Source organism: Dendropsophus ebraccatus, chromosome 11 (assembly GCF_027789765.1).
Source record: "Dendropsophus ebraccatus isolate aDenEbr1 chromosome 11, aDenEbr1.pat, whole genome shotgun sequence".
NCBI lineage: Eukaryota > Metazoa > Chordata > Amphibia > Anura > Hylidae > Dendropsophus > Dendropsophus ebraccatus.
The window spans coordinates 94,891,747-94,919,458 of record NC_091464.1 but is presented as its reverse complement, the minus strand read 5'-3'; the positions used below and the strand labels follow the sequence as shown (position 1 = coordinate 94,919,458).

The window sequence follows — 27,712 nt, the reverse complement described above, 5'->3', positions numbered from 1 at the left end:
GGCCAGGGAATATGACACAGGGCAGGGGCCCCCTAGGACGCATGGGCCCCCAGGCAGCCGCCTACCATGCCCAATGGTTAAGACGGCCCTGCAGGAGAGCGGACAGAGCCTCTGTAATGGTTCTGTATTCTACCTGTGACTGGCTGACCACTGCTGTATACTCTTCTATAGTCTGCGTGGTGTAATACTCTGCAGCATCTGTGTACGCCTGCTATCTGATATCACTGCTATATACTCTTCTATAGTCTGCGTGGTGTAATACTCTGCAGCATCTGTGTACACCTGCTATCTGATATCACTGCTATATACTCTTCTATAGTCTGCGTGGTGTAATACTCTGCAGCATCTGTGTACGCCTGCTATCTGATATCACTGCTATATACTCTTCTATAGTCTGCGTGGTGTAATACTCTGCAGCATCTGTGTACGCCTGCTATCTGATATCACTGCTATATACTCTTCTATAGTCTGCGTGGTGTAATACTTTGCAGCATCTGTGTACGCCTGCTATCTGATATCACTGCTATATACTCTTGTATAATATGCAGGGAGTAATACTTCACATATGTAAGAAAATGATGTAACAATAGTAAAGCTAAAAAAATTTCTGCTCAACATAGTTGGTGCAATGGGTGTGTGTGCGGGGGGAGATATATGTGGGCTGGTGGGGTTTGTGTGCCAGGGTTGCTTTTCAGCCCCAGTCCAGCCTTGACATCACCTGTGACCCCCTTCCTGCGCCACATCATACATTTACAGCGATGACAGGTGACAGTTCTCGCACAGCACTGTAACTATATCACATGGGCCACAAGTGACCTTGTCACAACCACTCTTTAACCCCTTAGATGCTGTGGTCAGCTGCGTCTGTAGCACCTACCCCCATGTAACCTAAGATGGGGATGAAGGGTCGTAACACAAAAAATAAAGAGGTCACTTGACTCATTCAATGGAAAAGGGAAGACGTTATACAGTAGTACAGAAGGTCTTGGATTTCAGCAATTAAATTATTATTTTTTTTCTGATTTCTGTTTTATTGTGTGGAACGAGTAAAACATAAAATTATAAATGAATGGATAAATAAGGTATTATTGTAATCACAATCATCTGAAGAATACATGTAACCTGTTACAGTGCTATGAAAAAAAAAATATATATATATATATACACACACACACATTCTACATAAGTATACAGTTATACATGTACCCCAAACTGGTGCCATTTGAAAAATCAACATTTCACCTAAAAAACAAGATCTTGTATGAGTATGCAGAATAAAATAATTATTGTCTTTTAACCCTTTAAGAAAGGAGCCAATTTTTACTTTTGCGCCTTATTTTTTTCCTTGTGTAAAAAAGGCCATAGCGCTTACATTTTTTCACCTACAGACCCACATGAGCCCTTATTTTTTGCGCTAATTGTACTTTGCAATGGCTGACTTAATTTTTCTATATAATATATCTTGCAAAACCAGAAAAAAAAGCTATTTGTGCAGTGAAATTTAAAATAAAATTCAATATTTTTTTATTTTGTGTGTGTGTGTGGGGGGGGGGGGGGGGGGGTTGGGGGAGCTGGGTGTTGTGTTTAGGCCATTCACCCTATGGTAAAACTGTCATGTTCCTCAAGTCGGTATGATTACAAGGATATGTATTTTTTTTTTTACATAACTTTTTTTTTTATCTGACTGCTTTTAAAAAATTAAAACCTAAATGTTCCTTAAAATGTCTCTATTCCCTCCTTATAGCACTTTTATTCTTTGGTCTATGGGTCTGTGTGAGGAGCGATTTTTCACGGCATGATCTGTACTTTCATGATCGGTACCTCGCTTGAGACTTTTTGATCGCTTTTTATTACAATTTTTCTAGATTTGATGCAACAACAAAAAAATCAGCAATTTACACTGTTTACCGTGTGAGATCAGGAATCTGATAATTTAATAGCGATTACGAACATGATGATACCAAATATGTTATTTATTTACCCGGCTTGGTAAGAAGAAGGGATCTCCCCCCGTGATCGCATCACCCATAGCGGACACAGACAAAAAAGAAAAAATCATTATGTGCTTAAGGCCAATACTGGCCGCATCCCTAAGGGGTTTAAGTCATGGACATGCCGGATAAATCCCATACACATTTCGGGATGATATGTATCATGGTCGCCTCATATGTGACGTGGGGTTTGCAGATACATTTGGACTAATCCTCTCACAGTTAGAAGCGATGCGGCCGCCGCACATGTGAGATGCAATCACTTTCCTCCTGTTTTTTAAATGATTCTTGCAGTCACCTGGCAACAAGATACAGTCTGGTAAAGCTTCTCAGCTGTCAGATAGCAGGACTGTCAGCAGGAAAAATATCCTATAAGTAATGTGAAAAACATATGGGCAAATGTATTATTAGAGTCAATGGGCCTGTGCCTGGGGGGCAAATATTAAAGCCAGGCTGGGTTTTCTAGGGGTTAAGGGTTCAGTTCTATAAGTGAACTTAAAAAGATACAATTATGTTATAAGGAGCTCTGGCTGCTGTAAAGAAAAGATCCAACAAATTTGTCACCATCGGCCCAACCGTGCGAAATCCTAATCCCCACTGGTGAAAATATATGAACGAAACACTAAAAATAGGGTCGAATTAATCATTAGACTCAATGGCCCGGTGCCTATGGGGGCAAATGTTTCGAGGGGGTTTAAAGAGGATGTACCTTTAGGTGCCGCGGTCCTTTTTTTGAACCAAGGCCTGGTTCCCGCGTATGGTGCCGCTCTATTCATGGTAACCGGTTAGAATCAATGGAGCCGTGTCATGGAGTGGCAGGGGTTTACTCCCAACAAGGTCGGGCCGGCCCGCCTCCAGTGCTCCACCCCCGGCCCAGTAACCATGAATAGAGTGGTGCCGCACACGGGAACCAGGACGCGGTTCAAAAAAAGGACCACGGCACCGGCTTCCCTGTGCCGGCACCGTCTAATTTATGAATCATTTTAAAGAGCGTGTACCTGATGGTACATCCTCTTTAAGCCAAGCCAGATTTATCTGGGGTTAGGGGTACACTTAAAAACCTATAAAGAGTAAAAACTTACAAAGATACAATTTAATCCACATAAAAGTAACAGGCCTACGGGAAAGAAAGGACCTTGTGGATTCTAGGAACGTTTTAGGCTCTAGTGATATAAACCCAACACAAAACAATAGAGGAATAGTAGGAGGGATAGAAGGAAGGGATTTATCAATGGTTTTGTGTAGGTTTTGGTGTAAAAAGATTTTTGGGCAAATTTTTGTAATTAAATGTGGTGATAAATTCCCCCCAAATGTTTCTGATGGAGTTTTACAAGGTCAGAGGAAGGGCCTAGGTTTAGGCTATGTTCACACACAACAATTATCTTAAAATACCAGCTGTTACTCATACAGATCATGTATAAAATATCTTCTGTCGAATAAACGTACGTCACTTTCACGGTGTGTGAACATAGCCCTAGGGTTACACTGTCTTGATGTTGAAGAGCTTGAAGGAGGTTTGGTGCAGTCCTAGGAGACCTCAGTCATACAACACGACTCTTCAGGGCAGTTTGGGCGATTTCGAATCTAAGTGTAAACCAAAGGCCGTCATGACCGAATTAGACCTTGACTAAAATGAACAATTAAAAAAATTCCAGAATTTTTTAAATTTAAGATTCTGATTCTTTGTTTTATTCTATAGTTTCTCAATATTTCCAAATCAAACAAACAAGGGAGTAAAAAAAACATGTATTAACCTAATCCTTCAATCCCGCTATCGTAGCTATAAATTAGTAATTCGGACAATCTGTGTGGGCGTGCTATAGTATCAGTGTGGGTGTGGCTATGTCAAGTGGGTGGAGTCTCAGGGTGGGCTATTGTTATACACATTGGGAAACCAGCCTTATTTTATTTCCCAGTGTTTATACTTATTTTCCATTCCTTTACGTGACTGTTATACTAGGTTCACTCAATGAGGGTCATTCATTATGGAGTCTAATTTGTGTGACTATTCTAATGGGGATTGATGTCTATTTTTTTCCAATATCTTGTGACTTTAATAAATTGTAGCACTGCCATAGGGATTGCATCTAAGTAAAAAGTCGCAGAAAAAGGCGCAAAAAAAGCAAAAATTGCGCAAGCATATTCCCCTGGCACTGACCAGACTTTTAAAAAGTCGCAAATGATAAGTTGGGCACTAATCTCAGATTATCAGAACTTTTGGGTGAATATGCAAAAACAGTCAGATTAAAGAAAAGTCACATCTAAAAAATATTCACCTGTTGAATACTGGTTCATAAATAGAATTTAGACCAAAAATCGGTGAAAAAACAAAATATTCACCTAAAAATAGGCGCGAAGCCCTTGATAAATTTCCCCCAATGTCTTTTCTTGGCCGTTTGACGGCCCTCTCTTTAGAAGGACGTCATTTTGAGGCCAAATAACGGCCATTATTTTGAAATGATGTTCATGATTTCGAATAACAGACCTTCATTTGACCTCAAAATGTTGAACGGCCAAAAAAAGACATAGTGTGAACCTAGCCTTAGACTGTTGTGTCAACTGAACACCGGCCCCTAGAGTATCATATAATTATTAAAGGGGTTATCCAGTGTTAGAAAAACATGGTCGCTTTCTTCCAGAGACAGCACCGTTCTTGTCTCCAGGTCAGTTGTAGGTTGTAAGGAACCTCCATTCACTTCAATGGAACAGAGTTGCAAAAGCTGCACCCAACTTGAGGACCAGGGTGGCGCTGTCTCTGAGAGAAAGTGGCCATGTTTTTCTAATGCTGGATAAACAATTGTAAGAAAAAAGTGAACGTTCATTAGAAAATGGGTATAATTTTGGTGTTTTAAGGGAACGTTGATTATTTGTAGACAGGAATATTTCCTTTTACAGAGGTTATCACCTTCTCGGGGGAGGAGGGATGAGATTTGTGTGTAAGAGAGTGACTGAATCCCGCTGTCCGCTCTTATTCCTGACGATACAAAGGTCAAGAACATTTCCATTTAATCAGCAGAATGTGCCAATGCATGCGGCTAATATCAATGGCTGGTTAGCCGTGATTAATGCCAAGGCGGCCGCTGGCGGAGATTAGTCTAATCAAAGACAGAATCTATAAATATATTGAATCATTTCTGTTTGTTCTAGAAGGTTTCTTTTTACCCAAATATATCACATTATGTAACCGCGGAGGAAGGAAGGATCTGAGGAGTCGCTGGCACAAAGGGGAACAAGACGGGAAAGAATTAACCCCTGCCTGGCCTAGCATTGTAATCCGCTTAGATATGTGTCGTATTTCCTGGCATCAAGGAGTTCTAAATTTTTTAACCCCTTCCTGACTTTTGATGTACTACGGCATAATGATGTGTATTACAACTGAAATCTGTAGGCAGAGATCAGAGATTTTTTTTTATCCTGGCCGTTGGACCCCCTAGATGCTATAGACCTAAGTGAGATTTAGGTGGTTTGAATATGGGTTGCGATCTCCTTTGGCTCCTATCAACACCCCTGAAATCCAATTACAACTGAAACCAGCAGCAGTGGTCAGGATCTGAAATGGCTTTGATCTTGACCATTTAACCTCCTAGATGCCTATAGTGAGGTGTTGGTGGTATGAATGTGGGTTGTGATCCTCTTTGGCCTCTGATCGACACATCATTTTCCCACCCCTGACATACAATTGCCTGTGAGACCCATTGGCAGTGGCCAGCACTGGAGATAACATTGATCCTGACCATTTAGCCTCCTAGATGCCATGGTTAATAGTTTGAATGTGGGTTGTGGTCCCATTTGACCGCCTATCAACACCTCCCCTTACCAACCCCTAATATGTGACTGAGACCAACAGAGACTGAGACCCAGTAGCAGTGGCCAGAAATTACGTTCCTCACCATTTAAAGGGGTTGTCCGGAGATAAAAAATTATTCACAGAATAACACACATTACAAAGTTATACAACTTTGTAATGTATGTTATGTCTGTGAATGGCCCCCTTCCCCGTGTTTCCCCCCACCCACGCTAGACCCGGAAGTGTGGTGCATTATACTCACCGCATCTCGTGTCGTCCACGGTCTCCGATCGTCAGCAGTGACGTCTTCTTCGGGAGGCCGGCGGATCTTCCCGAGTGCCGGCCGCCCTCTGCAGCGTCATCCGAAGCTCAGCCGCGATTGGCTGAGCATAACTGTGCTCAGCCAATCGCGGCTGAGCAGCTGATGACGTGGCCGCGTCATCAGCCGCTCAGCCGCGATTGGCTGAGCACAGTTATGCTCAGCCAATCGCGGCTGAGCTTCGGATGACGCTGCAGAGGGTGGCCGGCACTCGGGAAGATCCGCCGGCCTCCCGAAGAAGACGTCACTGCTGACGATCGGAGACCATGGTCGGCACGTGATAGGTAATGTATAGCGCACCACACTTCCGGGTACACGGGTGGGGGTGGTGGGACATGGGGAAGGGGGCCATTCACAGACATAACATACATTACAAAGTTGTATAACTTTGTAATGTGTGTTATTCTGTGAATAATTTTTTATCGCCGGACAACCCCTTTAACCTAGATGCCATGGTCAATACTGAGATATAGGTAGTTTGAATGGGGGTTATGGTCCCCTCTAGCCTCTGATTAACACACCCGCCCCGTGATTGTAGAGTACTGGGTAGTAAAAGGGGTAATTTATCAAAAAATGTGCCAGAGATTTGTAATTTACTTTTATTAAAAAATGTTCAGTCTTCCAGTACTTATCATCTGATGGATGAATGGAAGTGGTGTATTCTCTCCAGTCTGACACAGTGCTCTCTGCTGCCACCTCTGTCCATGCCCGGAACTGTCCAGAGCAGCAGCAAATCCACTGCTCTTAAAGTGTCACTGTCATTTAAATTTTTTTTGCAGAAATCAATAGTACAGGCGATTTTAAGAAACTTTGTAATTGGGTTTATTAGCCGAAAAATGCATTTTTATCATGAAAAAGCAGTTTGAAGCTCTCCCCCCTGTCTTCATTGTTCTCTATAGAGAGGGGAGGGGTGGAGGGAGATGAGGCACCAAAACAGGACAACAAAAAGTTCTCTACTGGCGACTAATCTCCCTCCTCCCCTCTCCATAGGTTACACAAGGCCTGACTGATGTAAAAGAGTCGAGATTTCCTGATAATGAGCAGTGAATGAGAGAGAGCAAGGAGGGAGGGGGCACCTGGGGAAAGGCTTTTTGAATGCTGATAATGGCAGATTTGCCTAATAAACCCAATTACAAAGTTTCTTAAAATCGCCTGTAAAAAAAAAATGACAGTGACACTTTAGTACTGAGAGAATACATCCCTTCCTGTAGGACATACAGCAGCTGATAAGTACTGGTAGACTGGTAGATTTGAAATAGAAATAAAAATACAAATAATTTACAAATCTCTGGCACTTGCTGGGACCAGTTGATGTGAAAGAATTTTTTTTTGTGAACTACCCCTTTAAGATGGCAGGGGGGCTGCTCTATTTGTACTGTTAGTATACTACAATAGATCAGTCTGATTGCAATAAACTGCAGTACAATCCAACAAGGAAATGCTTATTCAAATCTCCTAGGAATAATAAAACAAACCAAAAAAAGATTACATAATATAAAATAAAAAAATTATATAAAATATGTCATATAAAATGTAAAACGGATATAAACTGTTTGTAAAGGTTTTAATAAAATTGTAAAAGAGGTAAAAAAACAAAATGTAAAAATTCTCTGTAATTGTTCTGAACCACAGGACGAAGAATAAACATTATCGAGTGAAACTGCCACAAAGTAACAGAATAGCTTTTTTGTTTGTTTTAGTTTATATTATAGGGTAAAATGCACAAGTACAACTTATACCATAACCCATTGTCACCGCACGTCTATAACCCATATGGAACAACAGAATATTCATTGACCCCACACTAGAGGACTGTACACACTGTACAAACACTGCGGAAACTGATTGTATTGTACAGAATATTGTTCTTACTTCTTAAAAGGGTGAGGTAGCGGCTGGTGGGGTTCTGATGCCAAAGTGTAAGGAGAAGAGCCCAGGGAAGGACAATGAGAAGTGTAGTGAGAAGGTTGCGTCTCCTCAGCATGCTGCTCTGATTGTCCCTGATAGATCATTTCTTTACCTGCAGGAAAAAAGAACATTGATTATTTTATTTGATTTAATGTTCAACTTATTTAAACACTCAATTCTAGTCACATCCTTATTATCTACTATAATATAATATATAATATACAAGAATATAACTACTTATAACATCTTATATAACATCTTATCAATAAATCACCATCACTGCATTAACCTGGTGAGTGCCGCTGGTTTTTACTTTCTCAATGGCTTGTGCTGATATAACTACTATAATACTGCCCCTATATACAGGAATATAACTACTATAATACTGCTCCTATATACAGGAATATAACTACTATAATACTGCCCCCTATATACAGGAATATAACTACAATAATACTGCCCCCTATATACAGGAATATAACTACTATAATACTGCCCCCTATATACAGGGATATAACTACTATAATACTGCTCCTATATACAAGAATATAACTACTATAATACTGCTCCTATATACAGGAATATAACTACTATAATACTGCTCCTATATACAAGAATATAACTACTATAATACTGCTCCTATATACAGGAATATAACTACTATAATACTGCTCCTATATACAGGAATATACCTACTATAATACTGCTCCTATATACAGGAATATACTACTATAATACTGCTCCTATATACAGGAATATAACTACTATAATACTGCCCCCTATATACAGGAACATAACTACTATAATATTGCTCCTATATACAAGAATATAACTACTATAATACTGCCTCCTATATACAGGAATATAACTACTATAATACTGCCTCCTACCTGTGAGGAGGTGTGTTGGTAGCTCTCCTGCATTGCTCTGATGCCTGGAGAAAGCCCAGGGCGGGGCCACCCTGGGTGGGGAAGCTCCCCAAGCGAGGCCCAGGCTCCAAGGCCTACACTGGGAGACAACTCCCAGCATTCTACAATGGATGAAAATCCCAGAGTGTCCAGTAAGCAAAGCAGCAGTGAGAATGTAAGCTGCAAAAGTATAGTAAAGAAAGATTTCAAGATGGAAGTCAGAAAGACAACTAAAGAAACAGCAGCAGCAGGAAGCCCAAAGCCAAGCCAGCAAGGTGAACGCATGGTGAGACAAGCAGGAGAAGCAGCAGGTGCACAGCCCCCCACTCCTGCACCCAGACAGAAGAGGACATCTCTGGAGAGACAGACCCTGCAGGAGAACATCAGGCAGCAGGTGATGGTCTCCAGGATGGTGGGTCACGGCAAGACCAGATCTGCAGCAAAGCAGGAACCAGGTGATAGCAAACAGCCTGAGAGACCACAGAGGCCTACACCTGAGGAGAAGGATCCAGAGAGAGCACCTGAGCTGCAGATGGCGGAGGAGATCCCAGGTCTGGTAAGGAGGATGGGGGAGCTTAAACACCATAAACAAATGCTGCAGTTACAGATAGACTGTATATACAACCTTAAAACTGTCCACCCTGAGAGTAACACCCTGTATGATGCTAAGCTGCACTCACTGAGCGTTGAGCTGGCTGAGGTGGTGAGGGAGATGGACTGTGTCCTGGAGAGGATGGGGCCTCTGGCTGAGACTTACCACAACCAGGAACGCTTTGCTGCCCAAGCTCAGACTGTATCATCCCAGTCCAGACCCTCAGACGCTGCGTCTATGTCCCAGCGAGGGCCACGTGTCATCCTGCAGGCCCCAAGCTTTGTGTTCCAGGAGGGCAAGAAACACCAGCAGGGACCACAGCAGCCACAAACATCTCTGGCTGTCCCTGAGCAACAACCTACCCCCCAGACTGCACATGCACTACAAGTCCCAGCCAACACTGCACGGCAGCAGGACAGTTTAGAGTCATCTGTGTGTGAGACTGGGGATAGTAATGGGGATCATGCTGTGTCTGACCCTCAGGCAGCAGCACATGGACTACAAGTTCCAGGAGTAACAGTAAAGGCACTACAAGTTCCAGCCAACACTGCACAGCAGCAGGATAATGGAGCGTCATCTGTGTGTAAGACTGTGGACAGTGATGGAGGTCATGGTTTACCTTTCCCTCAAACAGCAGCACATGGACTACAAGTCCTAGTAATAACAGCATTGGCACCACAAGTCCCAGACAGCTGGAGTAATTTCATGCTCATTCCCATTTCTAAGCCCGATACCGCTACTGTAAATATAATTTTCTGGAATGAGTCTGTTCCCCCCCAGGATATAGTGGTATGGCTCAGGCGACACTGTGACCTCATGTCTGACCTCACCAAAGCCCGTGATGATGATGGTATCTGGACTGGAGGGTGGCGGGCACTGGTGAAACTACGCCAGCACAATAACATCACGCTGCATCTCCCCAATTCTTTCTTCATTGGGAGAGAGAAGGGGGTCTGTTTCTATCCTGGGCAGCCTAGGAAATGCTTCAAGTGTGGTAAACTGGGTCATGTGGCAAGTGTGTGCACGGTGCTGAGGTGCAACCTGTGTGGGGAGGTCGGCCATGCCAGTTCCATCTGCAAGAACATCCGCTGTAACCTATGTGGTAGGATCAGGGGCGGTCTTGGCATTTCTGGGGCCCCAAGCGAAGTTATGTCTGGGGCCCCCCCCCTCGACACACGTTCCAAAACAATAGACCGCTGTGTGTTGCCCCCAGTAGTATATGCCCCTTGTGCGCTACCGCCAGTAATATATACTCCTTGTGTGCTGCCCCCAATAGTATATACCCCTTGTGTCCTGCCCCCAGTAGTATATACCCCTTGTTTGCTTCCCCCAGTAGTATATAGACCCCTGTGTGTTCCCCCAGTTATATATAGCCCCCCCGTGTGCTCCCCAGAAGTATATAGACCTCCTGTGTGCTGCCCCAGTTGTATATAGACCCCCTGTGTGCTGCCCCCAGTTGTATATACCCCCTGTGTGCTCCACCACTAGTATATAGGCCCCCTGTGTGCTTCCTCAGGGGTATTTTGCCCCTGTGTGCTCCCCCACTTGGATATAGACCTCCTGTGTGCTTCCCCACTTGGACATAGACCCCTGTGTGCTCCTCCAGTAGTATATAAACCCCCTGTGTGATTCTAGGATATAGACCCCCTGTGTGCCCCACCAGTATTATATAGGCCCCTTGTGTGCTGCCCCAGTAGTATACAGACCCCTGTGTGCTCCTCCAGTTATATATAGAGCACCTGTGTGCCTCACAAGTAGTATATAGACCCCCTGTATGTTCCCCCAGTAGTATATAGACCCCCTGTGTGCCCCACCAGTAGTATATAGACCCCTGTGTGCTCCCCCAGTAGTATATAGCCCCCCTGTGCGCTCCCCCACTTGGATATAGACCTCCTGTGTGCTCTCCAAGTTGTATATAGACCCCATTCTGCTGCCCCAAGTAGTATATAGACCCCCTGTGTGCTGCCACCAGTAGTATATAGACCCCTCTGTGAAGCCCCAGTAGTATATAGCCCCCCTGTGTGCTCCCCCTGTTATATAGCCCCCCTGTGTGCTCCCCCCATTTATATAGACCCCCGATGTGCGCTCCCCCAGTTAAACAGACCCCTGTGTGCTCCCCCTCCCATATAGTATATAACACAATAAAACAAACACTTATACTCACCTGGGTCCTGGCGTCTCCTCTTCTCTTCACTCTTGTGGCCGCAGGAAGGGTTTTCCCTGCGATCACAAGAGGCCGCACTCCCCTTGTCCTGGTGCCGATGCTCCAGTGATGTCACTGGAGCACTGGCACCACAAGGACAAAGCTGCCACTTGTGACCGCAGGGAAATCCCTTCCTGCGGCCACAAGAGTGACTGACAGGAAGGGAGCCAATGTCTCCCGCCCTGTCAGTGCTGCTGCATGTAACTATGAGCGCTCATTACGAGTGCTCATAGTTACAGTTCAGATGGCAGCAGCGAGCGGGGCAGCGGCCCTGTCCAGCGGTCTTGAGCACAAGAGCGGGGCTTGGGGGCCCCCCTGGATGTTGGGGGCCCCAAGCGATTGCTTGGGGTGCTTGGTGCCAAAGACTGCCACTGGGTAGGATTGGCCACCCGCACAGGGAATGCCCAGATGCCTGGCACAACATATGTGGAGATCTCCCTGACCAGGACTTGCTGGCAGCCACAGACATCTTAGAGGAGGAGGCATTAATCTCAGGGACAGTACTGACCAGACAGGAGGTCCAGCAGGGGTCAGACAATGTAACACCAGGTCCATTGTCCGAGGGGGTGCAAGCACACACAGCATGGGTACAGAGACGCACAGAGGGGGTGCAAGGACACACACAGGCCACCTCAGACCAGCAGCAGCCACAAGTAGTCTCCTCTAGGTCACCATCTGTTTTTGAGGAAATAAAGAGTAACAAGAGGAAGAAAAAAGACCCGTCCACCCGCAAACATGAGGAGAGTCCCAGTGCAGGCCAAAAAAACAGTCACTAGCAGTGATGGAGTCATGGTCTTATCTAATAGATATGATGTTCTCTCAGAATCAGATGGTGACTATGAGAAAGAGCTAGAAAGGAATGACAAAGAGTGTGAAGAGGACACAGGGCTCCCCCGCACAAAAAAGAAAACCCCTCTATAGAGACTCCGACACAGTCAGATATGGAGACTGGAGGTAGAGACAGCGACTCTGACATGTGATGATGACAGTCACCAATATAGTCTTCTATTGTCTTCTCATGGCTGGGTTCTCATTAAACATCATCTCCAGTAATGCCAACAGTATAAAAGTAAGAAGGACGAGACATGCAGTATACGACCATCTGAGACACCTTAATGCTGATGTCATCTTCTTACAAGAGACACGTCTAACGTCATCTGGACTGTTGTCTGAGGCCCCGAGAGATTGGACATCTGGTCCGTCCTTTTGGTCTCTGGCTGTAGAGCCTTATGCTGGAGTAGCCATATTGTTTACTACAACTGATGTGACTGTGCATAGGATGACAGAGGTTGTTATGGGGAGGTGTCTGGTCCTTGAGGTCACTGTCCACGGCAGACGGTTGAGGTTTATTAACATCTATGGCCCACAGACAGTGACTGAAAGGATCCATGTGTTTAATGAGGTAAAGCCATACCTGTTTACCTCTATGCCCGTTGTATTAGCTGGAGACTTTAACGTTGCCCGGTCATCAGGTGACAGGTCCTCCGGCAGAGCTGTGGCCAGGGACTCTACAGTCCTTAATAATATCCTTTTGCAGGCTGGTCTGAGTGACGTCTTTACACAGGGTGGGAGGAGGCCGAAATTCACATACTGCTGTGGTGACAGGAGGAGTAGAATAGATCTGGCGTTTGTGAATCCCACAGAAACTGTTAGCGGGATAAGTGAGAAAGCCGTCCCATACTCCGACCACCTGGCCTTGTGTTTCTGTCTGGGAGTCGCCAAACGTCCAGATCTTGGTAGGGGGTTATGGAAACTTAATTCCAGCCTCCTGGATGATGTTTATGTCCAGAATTGTGTTCACTCCCTCCTCCAGAACCAACTTGAGAGAGTGGATTTTTATGACAGTATGGCTGACTGGTGGGAGGATGTCAAAGAGGAAATCCGCTCCCCCTTGAAGAAACTATCTATTAAAAGAGGGAAGAGTAAGTATGGCCAGTATCTAAGACTGCGTAAAGAATTGGAGTCACTCTATTCGGAGGGAGGGGATGACCAACAAAGGATTGACCGGCTGAAATCTGAGATGAGGCAGTATCAGTATAGCAGGTATACCTCCCTGGTAGTTGAACGGGATTAGGGTCTCCTGATCCCTTCGAGAGTTGCCGGGAGCGCGTGGCAAAGAAATCTGTCACCGGTCTCACTGACTCCCAGGGTGTTTTGCAGGAATCTCGGGAGGGTATCCTGGGGGTCGTGAGATCTTACTATACTGACTTGTTTCAGAGGAAGGCTTTGGATAAGGAAAAAGTGACCCAATTCTTGGAGGCAACTCCGTTCCCTGATACTAATGATTTGGACTTTTCTCCTTTGACAGCAGAATTATCGATAGAGGAGGTCAAAGAGGCCATTGATAAGTTACATCTGAAGAAGGCACCAGGTCCAGATGGGATAACAGCAGAATTTTATAAGAAATTTAGAGACCTCTTGGCTCCAATCCTCGTGGATGTTTATAGGAATTGTGTAGAAAATCACCTGATGCCTCCATCCATGAGGGTCTCATCGCTAATTCTGCTGTCTAAAGGTAAAGACCCTAGCGACATCAAGAACTGGAGGCCAATTGCCCTCTTGAATCTCGACAGGAAAATTCTGGCAAAAATTCTGTTTTCTAGATTAGTTTGTTTGTCCCCGGCACTGTTGGCAGGCTGTCAGTATGGCACGGTACAAGGGTGGAACATCTCTGGAGCGGTGCTCTCCATCAGGGAGATGTTTGAGAGATGTAAAGCCCTTGGGTGTGGGAGATATGTTGTTGGTCTGGACCAGGCTAAAGCCTTTGACAGAGTAGATCATGCGTATCTATGGGCCACTTTATCAAAGTACGGTATTCCCGGACAATTCATAGATTGGCTGAGAACTTTGTACTGTGAGGCCGAGAGCTTTCCTCTGATCAATGGTTGGCAGGGTGGCACGTTCAGGGTTGAGGCAGGGGTGCGACAAGGTTGCCCACTGAGTCCACTGCTGTATGTGTTTGCTATCGATCCATTCCTGAGATCGCTGCAGCGGTGTGGTTTTCAGGGGGTACCGGTCCACCATTGCCTGCCCCTGGATGTTGTTGCCTATGCGGATGATGTGACTGTAGTGATATCTGAGCCTCGTGAGGTGGAGATGTTGTCTGCAGCCATCAGAAGCTACTCGGAGGCCTCAGGGTCTCTGGTCAACCTTGAGAAGAGTCAAGCTCTCTGGACATTGAGTACAGACCCAGATTTTGATCTGCCGCAGTTTGCCAAGGCCTCCACCCATATTAAGATCCTTGGGGTTAAATTCGGGAGGGACGATAATTCCAGGTTAAATTGGGAAGAGAAGTTGGAAGCCGGAAATGTAAAGGTTCAGCGATGGAAGAACTGGAGGCTGACCTATAGAGAGCGGATCTCAATGTTGAAGACTTACCTGGTCCCCGTCTTCTTGTACGTCTCTGTCATCTTTCCTTTGCCAGAAACTTTCTCGGCTAGGCTCTTTAGCCTGTTCTTCCAGCTCTTATGGGGGAACAGGTTGAATCCAGTAAAAAGAGGGATAACTTACCTGCAAAGGAGAGAGGGTGGGCTTGATATGTTAAATCCAAGGGTGTTCTTTGACTCCATGTTTCTTAAAGTAAATTTTGGTTGCCTGGACTCAAATAACAGTCCTTTGTGGGTGAATAGTGTCAGGGATTGGATATTGCCTTTTGCAGAACCTTGGATGCGAGGCGGCAGTCTCAAGAGGGGGAGATCGACTTGTGGCTTCCTCCCCCAGTATCTGGAGTACGGAATAAGATGTCTCAAGAAATGGGGTATAGATAAATCTTTCATTGAGGGTAAAACCAGGAGAGATCTATACTCCAGAGTGTGCAAGACTTTCTACAGTGTACAGCCTGTACTTAGAGACTGTCCAACCACAACCCTGCAGGATAGTCTGCGGCTTCTCAATGGTCCGCGGCTCCCCCCTAAGTTCTGGGATATTACCTGGCTGTCATTACAGGGGAAGCTCTTTGTTAGGGGAAACCTGAAGTTCCTCAGTGTGTCAGATCGCATGTGTCCCTTGGGTTGTCAGCAGGAGGAGACTATGGTTCACTTCTTCTCAGAGTGCTGGGGTGGACGGAAAATCTGGTGTGACATATCAGCCAAGCTACAGATCCCCACATTACAGTCCCTGAAATACCCAGAAATCATCTATGGGGGCACATCTAATGGGAATAACATCAACCGAGGGACCCTGTATCTGATCATCTCAGTGATCAAGTACTATCACTGGCACACAAGAACGTGATAGCAAAGCAAATAGCAAAGCCATATCCCTCATTATGTCAGAGCTCAGGTGCATCCAGGCATTAGAGGTCAGGAAAAAAGGGGAAAACATCAAATTATGGAGGAACGTCCATCTGGACTAATATATTGTATTGTATATTGTCACGGAGGCTATTATTTACTTCTTTTTCTTTTCCCCTTTAGTTAAAATGGACTTAAGTTACAATTAGTATAAATTTATTTTCCTTTGCAAAAGTATAAGTGATACTGTATGATTATTTTTTTTATTTATTCTGATGGAAAAGTATTTCTGTATTTATGTTTGTTTTATACCAATAAAAATTGCCTCCTATATACAGGAATATAACTACTATAATACTGCTCCTATATACAGGAATATAACTACTATAACACTGGTACTAAATACAGGAATATAACTCCTATAATACTGCTCCTATATACAGGAATATAACTACTATAATACTGCTCCTATATACAGGAATATAACTACTATAATACTGCTCCTATATACAGGAATATAACTACTATAATACTGCTCCTATATACAGGAATATAACTACTATAATACTGCTCCTATATACAGGAATATAACTACTATAATACTGCTCCTATATACAGGAATAAAACTTCTATAATACTGCTCCTATATACAGGGATATAACTACTATAATACTGCTCCTATATACAGGAATATAACTACTATAATACTGCTCCTATATACAGGAATATAACTACTATATATACCGTGTTGGTATATATAGTAGGACTCCATATACTGTGTTGAGTGCATAAGTCGGGCGCGGTGCGGGCTTCTGCTACTCCATATACCTATTACTGACTTTCTATCATTCAGCCCAGCACACGCCCAGCACATACACGCTACTATTCATGGAGAGATCCACTCCTCCTGTACAAGACCTTCAAGCCGGGAGGGTAGGTGTGGACGCGTTTTTTGCGTCATGTGATGCGAAGGATTCTATCCAAGTTGTCAGCATTAGATCCTTAGAGAACCGGATCACACACTTGGCCGAGAGGGAGATGCGACTGTTCTGCACCATCAACACCCTCAGAGCCTATGAGGGTAGTCATAGAGCTCCCAGAGGTCTACGTTCATATAAGGCCCCGTCTTTGTACCAGGACGATCCTGAGTTTGTGACAGCATGGAATATTGCACATCAAACACATGCAATAAACTTGATGACTCTAATCCTCCAAAGACATTGTAAGGAGTACGAGAAGGTTACTACCGACTTATGTAAAGCGCAGCATGAATTGCGCAATAGAGTCACAGAGGAACAAGCGCAGGCTTTCCTAACAAAAGTTAACACCAAACTCGTACACATGCAAAATGAAACCAAAGAAAAGAAGAAGGATAAATTCATCCGTGATAAAATGGATTATGAGTCCCAACACGTATTTGATTGGAATAGACAAACAGGATCAAATAGAAATACCACGAGACGGAGATCTGCCCAGGAGGGATATACCACTGATACAGACATCAGCAGCTCCGATGACCCCACCACTGGTATGCATGCCCAAGCAAGGGACGACGCTACCACCACCCCAAAGACCCCTTTGGGAGAAGGACAAGAAGGGGCGGCAGACGATGGCAGAAACAGAAGAGGCGGAAAACGAAAACAAGTATCGTGGAGGCGCCGATAGATTCCATCAATGTATACAACATCTCAGGCCAAGAGGTCCCCCCTGACTGTATCACCTTACTATCGAAAGGACTCAATTATGGGCTAACAGAGGACTTCAGCCTCCCTACGTTCGAGGTGGATTTATTCAAAGCAATGAGGAAAATTAACCTGGTTAAACACTTTGCCATAAATAAAAATTTCACACAGCAGCAACATACAGTGTCACAATGCTCCATCGGTCCCCTAGGGTTTGTCCCCCCAAAAGGTTTTAATGCTAGGGAGATACAATGCCTACGTCTACTAGCAGACATACCCGAGAACCCGGATACTCAGCTCACTCCTCATACCAGATTTACAGGGGGCAACAAATCTACCTTCACACCACAAATCACACCTGGCAGTCTAATTGACCTGTTTAGCAAATCAGTCATGAAGGATGTGAGGGCATTGGTTTACCCTAAAGCCGTTAATAACCTGTCACATAAAGAACAGAGAGCTATGAGATGGCTACAATCACGACCCGATCTTATAGTCCGCAGGGCAGACAAGGGAGGAGCAGCCGTTATTATGTCCAAAACATACTACGACACAGAGACACAATGCCAACTAGGAAACACAAGTACTTATACATCTCTAAAAAAAGATCCCATACCTAACATAAAGGAGAAATTACGTGTTTTACTCCACAAACATACCGCGTCAGGAGCCATAGACAAACGAACGGCAGAGAAACTCATACCCACCAACCCCAGACCACCTAAATGGTACTTCCTGCCCAAAGTACATAAATCCCTCGAGACACCCCCAGGACGTCCGATTGTATCCGCCATAAACTCTCCCACTGAGAATCTCTCTAAATATTTAGAATGGCTATTGAATCCTCTATTGAAGGGAGTCACCTCCTATCTGAGGGACTCCAGCCACTTCCTCCAGGTTTTGGAGGATACCCCCTGGATGGACGAATATGCCCTGGTATCCATCGACGTGGAGAGCCTCTACACCCGCATCCCACATGATGCGGGTGTAGAGGCGGTGTCCTGGTTCGTTAGACAGGGGGACGCCCCTGACATACTTAATAATTTCATTGCAGAAGCTCTTTTATTTATTCTTACCAACAATGTCTTTTTGTGCGGGGGAGGCTGGCATCGGCAGGAGATCGGCACTGCCATGGGCACGCCGGTCTCCTGCACGTATGCTAACCTGTTTCTCGCCAAGATGGAACATGACACAGTGCTCACTACAGAAAATCCATTCATAGGACACATCAAATCCTACCACAGATTTGTGGATGATGTGTTCATTGTATGGCAAGGGTCCAAAACAGATTTCGAACACTTTGTCCATTACCTCAACCAGAACAATGGAGTAAATATGTTATTTACTTCCAAGTTCGGGGGACACACTCTAGAATTCCTAGATGTCCTAGTTGAAGCTAGGGACGGGTCCCTCATAACTTCCATTTTTAGGAAACCCACAGCATGTAACTCGCTCCTCCATTACAGCAGTTCCCACCCCGAGCACACTAAAAAAGCCATTCCATATGGCCAGATGCTCAGGTTGCGTAGGGTTAACAATGACGGAGACAAATACATACAGCAAGCCCAAGAAATGGAAACACGCTTTTTGAACAGAGGCTACCCACCCGAGGTCATACAGCAGGCTAGACTGAGGGCAGAGCACCAAAACAGAGATGACCTTCTAAAACCTTTACACCGCAAGAACTCCACAAATAAAAAGTTTAATTTCATCTTTCAAAATTCCCCTCTCAATTCCATCCTCAAAAATTCTATTACCCGCCACTGGTATCTCTTGGAAAATGATCCTGATCTACAGGAAATAGCCAGCTCTGGTCCATGTATCTCGTACAGGAAGAACAGAAATATAGGAGATCACCTAAATACTAACAGAGATGCAGGGCGAACCACTAACCAAGCCGCGAACTGGCTCACTTCCACCCTTCCACAAGGGAACAAGAAGTGTGGACAGTGCAAATATTGCATACACATGCTCAATGTAACATATGTACATATTGGTGGGGTAGAATGCTATATACGAGACTTCATAACATGCAAGACAAATTATGTAGTATATGCTATCCTATGCAGTTGCCGTCGCTACTACATCGGTAAAACAAAAAGGGCACTATGGATCCGCTTCAAGGAGCATGTCTACTCCATCAAAACAGGGAAAGGGGTCCCTCGCCTAATTGAACACGTAAAAACTGTTCACAAAGGCGATACCGCATCCCTTAAATTTGTGGGATTAGAGAGGGTTAATACCCCTAGCGATGGTTCAGACAGACACCAATCCTTATTAAGAAGGGAATCGGCATGGATTTCCCGGCTCAATGCAGCCGGACCACTCGGTCTAAATGAAAGGAATGACCTAAGTGTGTTTATCTGACAAATTGTGTTTGTTTTAACAAGGTTGTGTTTATTTATCACGTGCACAGAATTGAGTGTATATAACCCCCCTCCCTTCACTATGACGCCATCAACTGGTCGACAAAGGGGGAGTGTCCCCGAAACGGCCGTCCCAGTACGCGTCCACACCTTACCCTATCCCCTCCCGCAGTACAAGATACAATAAAGCCGCTAAGCTGATACTTCAAGGGTGAGTGCTTCTTCGTTTTTCTACCTTCATATAACTACTATAATACTGCTCCTATATACAGGGATATTACTACTATAATACTACTCCTATATACAGGAATATAACTACTATAATACTGCCCCCTATATACAGGGATATAACTACTATAATACTGCTCCTATATACAAGAATATAACTACTATAATACTGCCCCCTATATACAAGAATATAACTACTATAATACTGCCCCCTATATACAGGGATATAACTACTATAATACTGCTCCTATATACAGGAATATAACTACTATAATACTGCTCCTATATACAGGAATATAACTACTATAATACTGCTCCTATATACAGGAATGCAGATGTGTAGTCAAGCGACTACAGGACCAAGGATCAAATCCACACCAGAATACGGTAAGCGCAGGAGTATACACAATTTGCACACAGCGGTGCAGCCAGAAGTCATCCAAGAGTAGATGGCGTAATAAGTAAATGTTCTTTTATTGCAACGCGTTTCGGCCCTATATTGTCCAACATGGGCCTTTATCAAGCATACAAAGCAGACACTGCATGAGGTATATATAGGCACAGCTTGATGACATCATGTGGGCATTCCGGTTCAGTGACCTCAGGAAGTCCAAAGTCAAAGTAAACAAACATAAGCACATGGTAGACAGACAAAAACAAATATACCCATGTGGTCAGAATGAGTAGATATAAATACATGCTAAAAACAATCAGATAAAAAATATATGTACAAATGGATATAAACTCATGATAAGTAGGGGGCATCAGGCTCATAGGTCTGTGAAGATGCCCCCTACTTATCATGAGTTTATATCCATTTGTACATATATTTTTTATCTGATTGTTTTTAGCATGTATTTATATCTACTCATTCTGACCACATGGGTATATTTGTTTTTGTCTGTCTACCATGTGCTTATGTTTGTTTACTTTGACTTTGGACTTCCTGAGGTCACTGAACCGGAATGCCCACATGATGTCATCAAGCTGTGCCTATATATACCTCATGCAGTGTCTGCTTTGTATGCTTGATAAAGGCCCATGTTGGACAATATAGGGCCGAAACGCGTTGCAATAAAAGAACATTTACTTATTACGCCATCTACTCTTGGATGACTTCTGGCTGCACCGCTGTGTGCAAACTGTGTATACTCCTGCGCTTACCGTATTCTGGTGTGGATTTGATCCTTGGTCCTGTAGTCGCTTGACTACACATCTGCATTTGCTTCTCCCACCGTCGGTGGTGACGTCCCCCAGTACAGCTGCGGAGTACCTTCTTTCATGCTGCATTTAGAGTTGTGCCTAATATTTGCACAACCTACCCAGGTGAGTGGATCCCTGTCAGATCTCCTTTCCATCCACCTGGCCACCTTTTTATTACACGAGGAAGCGCCCCCTGTCTCCCTTCTTTATATACAGGAATATAACTAGTATAATACTGCCCCTATATACAAGAATATAACTACTATAATACTGCTCCTATATACAGGGATATAACTACTATAATACTGCTCCTATATACGGGGATATAACTACTATAATACGGTGTATATGGTCAGAGCAGTGTCCAGCACTCTGTGGATTATGGAGATTTTGCTGTTCTGCTCTATTTAAGAATAATTACTTTCAGGCGCAGTAAAGCGGACAGACAATTTTTTGCTCCTGACGTTGATAATACCGAAGCACCAGAAATAATCGGATACAAAGGCACAAATCAGCACTTTGATAATTGCAGACACTTTTTCAGGTTGAAGCTGAAGAAATTATCATTTTTAGCGTTTTTATCTGTCACACTGAGTTTGGGGAATTTTGGGTTGTCTATTGTGTTCTGTGTGCGGGGAGGTCTCAGCAGGATCGCTCTCCTGTAGAGGTATAGGAGCATGTATAGGAGTGTAAGGTGCCAAACATCCAATATCCAAGTGCAGATGAGAGGGCCCGACAACTGTTGTGTAGTTTTACTTCTTCTTTTGTTTACTAGTTAAAGGGGTACTCCAGAAAAAATGTATTCTAAATCAACTGGTTTTAGAAAGTTATAGAGATTTAATTTACTTTTGTAATTTACTTCTATTTCAAAATGTCCAGTTTGTTTTTAATACTTATCATCTGCTGTATGTCCTGCAGGAAGTGGTGTATTCTCTCCAGTCTGACACAGTGCTCTCTGCTGCCACCTCTGTCCATGTCAGGAACTGTCCAGAGCAGCAGCAAATCCCTATAGAAAACCTCTCCTGCTCTGGACAGTTCCTGACATGGACAGAGGGGGCAGCAGAGAGCACTGTGTCCCGTTTGTGATCGTTTATCATTAATTGTTAATTGTTAAAAATTGCTTCATCATATAGGACCCTAATGGTGAGTTTAGACAGATTATCTGACAGAATATTGAAGCCAAAGCCGTGCGGGGAGAGATGTGAAGAGCAGAGAAGTGCGAGCCCCCCCATTCAAATACATAGCAGGCGGGGTGCGGGGGTGCTGCATGGAATTTCAGCGCCAAGTCATGCTGCGTTTACACGAAACGATAATCGGCCCGATCGTATGATTAACGATGTCGGAGTAACGATTTTTTTTTCGTAACGATCAGCGTTTAGACGGTACGATACATCGTATGGAAAATTGGTTTTGCGATCGTTTTGTGATCGCTTAAGCCTATTTCACACATTGGTTAAATTGGCGAACGACTGTTCACACGGAATGATCTGCGAATTTTTTAGCGAACAATCAACGACGATTTGAGAACATGTTCAAAGATCAAAATGAACGATTTTTCGCTCGTCGTTTGATCGTTCGCTGCGTTAACACGTACGATTATCGTTCGAATTTGATCGTTATCGTGCGAATTTGCACGATAATCGTTTGTGTAAACGCAGCATAGGTTAGGAACATGTTACTGCTTTGGTGTTAACAAGATTGGATACAGTTGGATACACAAGTTTACGGGGCAATTTGGATGCTTTCAACTTCAGATTGAATCCTGCCTCCTTGCCTGGCTTCCATCTATGCCGGAGCTGCACTGCATTGTGGGAGCTCAGGTAACATGACAGTGATAGCGCAGAAATCTCCATACAAGTCTCCTGTAGATATAATCGCCATACTGATGTTAAATGTCGCTTCAGAGTTTTCCTTTAATGTTACTTTTCTTCTGAAAAAGCTTCTTTTTTTTTCTAAATATATTTTAAATAGAGGAAGGAAGTGATAATTATGACGGCTGTCGGCTTCCCCGCAGATGGCGCTCGGTGGCAGGAGCTGAGAGTCTGCCTGTGCCGGGAGGGAAGGAGCTACAAGCTGTTCCTGTTTGTCTCCTGCCATCACTGATACAGCAAAATCAGGAGGAGAGGAGGGGGCGGTGGGTATAAGGTCCATCCTGCTCCCTCATACTCAAGCTTATGTCCCCCAATACCTGGGCCGCAGTTTCCTGACTATACTTACCAGTAGTTGTCAGACGTCATTGTTAAAGGAGCTTATGGTGCAGGGGGCGCTATAGAGCTATAGATGGCCTAACACTGGAGGCTTGATATTGATTGTATAGCACTGTTATAAGATCACTCTATGTATGGAGCAGTCACTGTATTTCTGGAGCACCATATGGTGGTTTTTGCCTGGACAGTGTGTGACACTACTACTTACGTCCTTTATCTTAGCAGTGGATGGTGGTGGTGGGTTAGTATTGTAGTATTGCATCCTATTAGTTGCTCTCCTTCCTGTCCCTTTAGCATATATACACGCTTTGTATGTATTTCCTATGACTCCTTGCTTGTCATGCTGTAAGTCTTGGGGGTATCTGAGTACTGGAAGCCACAGTTAGGACCCAGGAAAGACAACTGCTATAGGTGGAACCCTGTTATGCCATCTAGTGATCAATCGGCATTGGTGAAGCTCCCTTGGGTACTATACAGTTGCCCATGTACTCCAGCCTCTCATTGCCCAAATAGTGTTGCCGTAGTAACACTGCCTAATCAATAAACTGGAGTAGTGGCAGATACCCTTGGCAGGGGCAGGCTAAGCACCCCTGCGCAGGATACACGCTCTCAGGGACTGCTTATAGACAATATGTTTCTCTTAGGGGAAGATGCCCTTTAAGTCCTTAGTCCACAGTGGCGTAGCTACCATAGAGGCAGGGAAGGCAGTTGCTATGGGGCCTGTGCAGGAGGGGGGCCCAGGGGAGAAGGTAAAAGCGTGTGTCCTTCTGCTTAACCCTTTATGTACTGCAGTGTGTAAGTGACCCAGTGTTTACTTACATGCTGCAACATAAAAAATGTGCAGTGCTTTGTGTTGTACGTAGGGGAGGGGGGCCCCTTAAAATTTTTTGCTATGGGGCCCCCATCAATCCTAGCTACACCCCTGTTAGTCCATATGGGTGCGGTAATAAGTTCTGCTATCACGGCTCCTCCTATAGTCATAGCCCATAACACTTCTCCACGGACTGAGAAACAATGCCTATATAATACAGCTATATGGTGCTTATATAATACAGCTATATGGTGCCTATATAATACAGCTATATGTGCCTATATAATACAGCGCTACCGTGCCTATATAATACAGCTATACCGTGCCTATATAATACAGCTATACTGTGCCTATATAATACAGCTATATGGTGCCTATATAATACAGCTATACTGTGCCTATATAATACAGCTATACCGTGCCTATATAATACAGCTATACCGTGCCTATATAATACAGCTATACGGTGCTTATATAATACAGCTATACGGTGCCTATATAATACAGCTATATGGTGCCTATATAATACAGCTATACTGTGCCTATATAATACAGCTATACCGTGCCTATATAATACAGCTATACCGTGCCTATATAATACAGCTATACTGTGCCTATATAATACAGCTATATGGTGCCTATATAATACAGCTATACTGTGCCTATATAATACAGCTATACCGTGCCTATATAATACAGCAATACCGTGCCTATATAATACAGCTATACGGTGCTTATATAATACAGCTATACCGTGCCTATATAATACAGCTATATGGTGCTTATATAATACAGCTATACGGTGCCTATATAATACAGCTATACGGTGCTTATATAATACAGCTATACCGTGCCTATATAATACAGCTATATGGTGCTTATATAATACAGCTATACCGTGCCTATATTATACAGCTATACCGTGCCTATATTATACAGCTATGCCGTGCCTATATAATACAGCTATACCCTGCCCAAATAATACAGCTATACCGTGCCTATATAATACAGCTATATGGTGCCTATATAATACAGCTATACCGTGCCTATATAATACAGCTATACCGTGCCTATATAATACAGCTATACCGTGCCTATATAATACAGCTATATGGTGCCTATATAATACAGCTATACCGTGCCTATATAATACAGCTATATGGTGCCTATATAATACAGCTATATGGTGCCTATATAATACAGCTATACCGTGCCTATATAATACAGCTATACCGTGCCTATATAATACAGCTATACCCTGCCCAAATAATACAGCTATACCGTGCCTATATAATACAGCTATATGGTGCCTATATAATACAGCTATACCGTGCCTATATAATACAGCTATACCGTGCCTATATAATACAGCTATACCGTGCCTATATAATACAGCTATATGGTGCCTATATAATACAGCTATACCGTGCCCATATAATACAGCTATACCGTGCCTATATAATACAGCTATATGGTGCCTATATAATACAGCTATACCGTGCCTATATAATACAGCTATACCCTGCCTATATAATACAGCTATACCCTGCCCAAATAATACAGCTATACCGTGCCTATATAATACAGCTATATGGTGCCTATATAATACAGCTATACCGTGCCTATATAATACAGCTATACCGTGCCTATATAATACAGCTATACCATGCCCAAATAATACAGCTATACCGTGCCTATATAATACAGCTATATGTGCCTATATAATACAGCTATACCGTGCCTATATAATACAGCTATATGGTGCCTATATAATCTCTCTCCACATTTGATTTCCCGTCCTCACAGTCACCTTCACATCCTTCTCTTCCAGAATTCTTCTCTTTCTCCTGTTTAGAAGGTTCCTTCCTGTGATCATTCTAGAAGTTTAGGCGCTCAGGTTACTCTCCGCTATTTCCTTATTGACAATTGTATCTTGTCTCATCCCGAAACCTCTAGACTGCACAGAGATCCCTATAGCATCTCCACAGGACGTCTCATCTATATTCCATCCGTCTCCTGACCCTGTCTAGTCTCACATCGATAGATAGATAGATAGATAGATAGATAGATAGATAGGAGATAGATAGATAGATAGATAGATAGATAGATAGGAGATAGATAGATAGGAGATAGATAGGAGATAGATAGATAGATAGATAGGAGATAGATAGATAGATAGATAGATAGATAGATAGATAGATAGGAGATAGATAGATAGATAGATAGGAGATAGATAGATAGATAGATAGATAGATAGATAGATAGATAGATAGGAGATAGATAGATAGATAGGAGATAGATAGATAGATAGGAGATAGATAGATAGGAGATAGATAGGAGATAGATAGATAGGAGATAGATAGATAGGAGATAGATAGATAGATAGATAGATAGGAGATAGATAGGAGATAGATAGATAGATAGATAGATAGATAGGAGATAGATAGATAGGAGATAGATAGGAGATAGATAGATAGGAGATAGATAGATAGGAGATAGATAGATAGGAGATAGATAGGAGATAGATAGGAGATAGATAGATAGATAGATAGATAATAGATAGATAGATAGATAGATAGGAGATAGATAGGAGATAGATAGATAGGAGATAGATAGATAGGAGATAGATAGATAGATAGATAGGAGATAGATAGGAGATAGATAGATAGGAGATAGATAGATAGGAGATATATAGGTAGGAGATAGATAGGAGATAGATAGATAGATAGATAGGAGATAGATAGATAGGAGAGAGATAGATAGATAGGAGATAGATAGATAGATGATAGATAGGAGATAGATAGATAGATAGATAGATAGATAGGAGCAGGGGCGTAGCTAAAGGCTGATGGGCCCTGGTGCAAAATGTTAGCTTGGGGCCCCCCATCTCCCCCCGATCAGGCAAAGTCCTATCTAATGTTATATCCAATTACTCTAATGTGCCACCATGTTCTAATGCCCTGTCACTGCCTCCACCTCATGTACTGCACTACTGCCCCCTATAATTAATGGACTGTACTGTGTCATTGTCTAATCATTGTATTCCAATCTTTGACTCTCCAGCTGCAAAACTACAACTCTCATCATAAACTGCCAGTTGGAAACGATGGGGGTTGTAGTGCTGCAACCTGAAGAGCCACATGCTGCAAAACTACAACTCCCATAATAAACTGTCAGTAGGGCACGGTGAAGTTTGAACTTCTGCAACCTGGAGAAGTCCCCTGATATCACCTGCAGTCCTATGTAACACCGCATAACACAGTGGTATCTCTGAG

The 27,712-nt window shown here is 43.5% G+C and overlaps 1 protein-coding gene and 1 long non-coding RNA gene across 3 annotated transcripts in view; one reads left to right on the top strand and one right to left on the bottom strand.

Annotated features, from left to right (window-relative positions):
• Positions 1-27,712, top strand: part of LOC138768201 (uncharacterized) — an 860,246-nt gene that overhangs the window by 145,365 nt on the left and 687,169 nt on the right. The gene's annotated exons all lie outside the window — the stretch shown is intronic.
• Positions 1-27,712, bottom strand: part of LOC138767326 (galactosylgalactosylxylosylprotein 3-beta-glucuronosyltransferase 1-like) — a 107,124-nt gene that overhangs the window by 26,048 nt on the left and 53,364 nt on the right. The window contains exons 1-2 of one of the 2 annotated variants that reach the window (XM_069944797.1): positions 8,896-8,956; positions 7,970-8,117 (exon numbers count right to left, since the gene is read on the bottom strand). In XM_069944797.1, the coding sequence (XP_069800898.1) occupies positions 7,970-8,081 (112 nt within the window). In that variant the 5' untranslated portion in view covers positions 8,082-8,117; positions 8,896-8,956. Of the gene's footprint in view, positions 1-7,969; positions 8,118-8,895; positions 8,957-27,712 lie in introns of those variants that run through there. The other variant, XM_069944796.1, reaches the window with a different exon arrangement.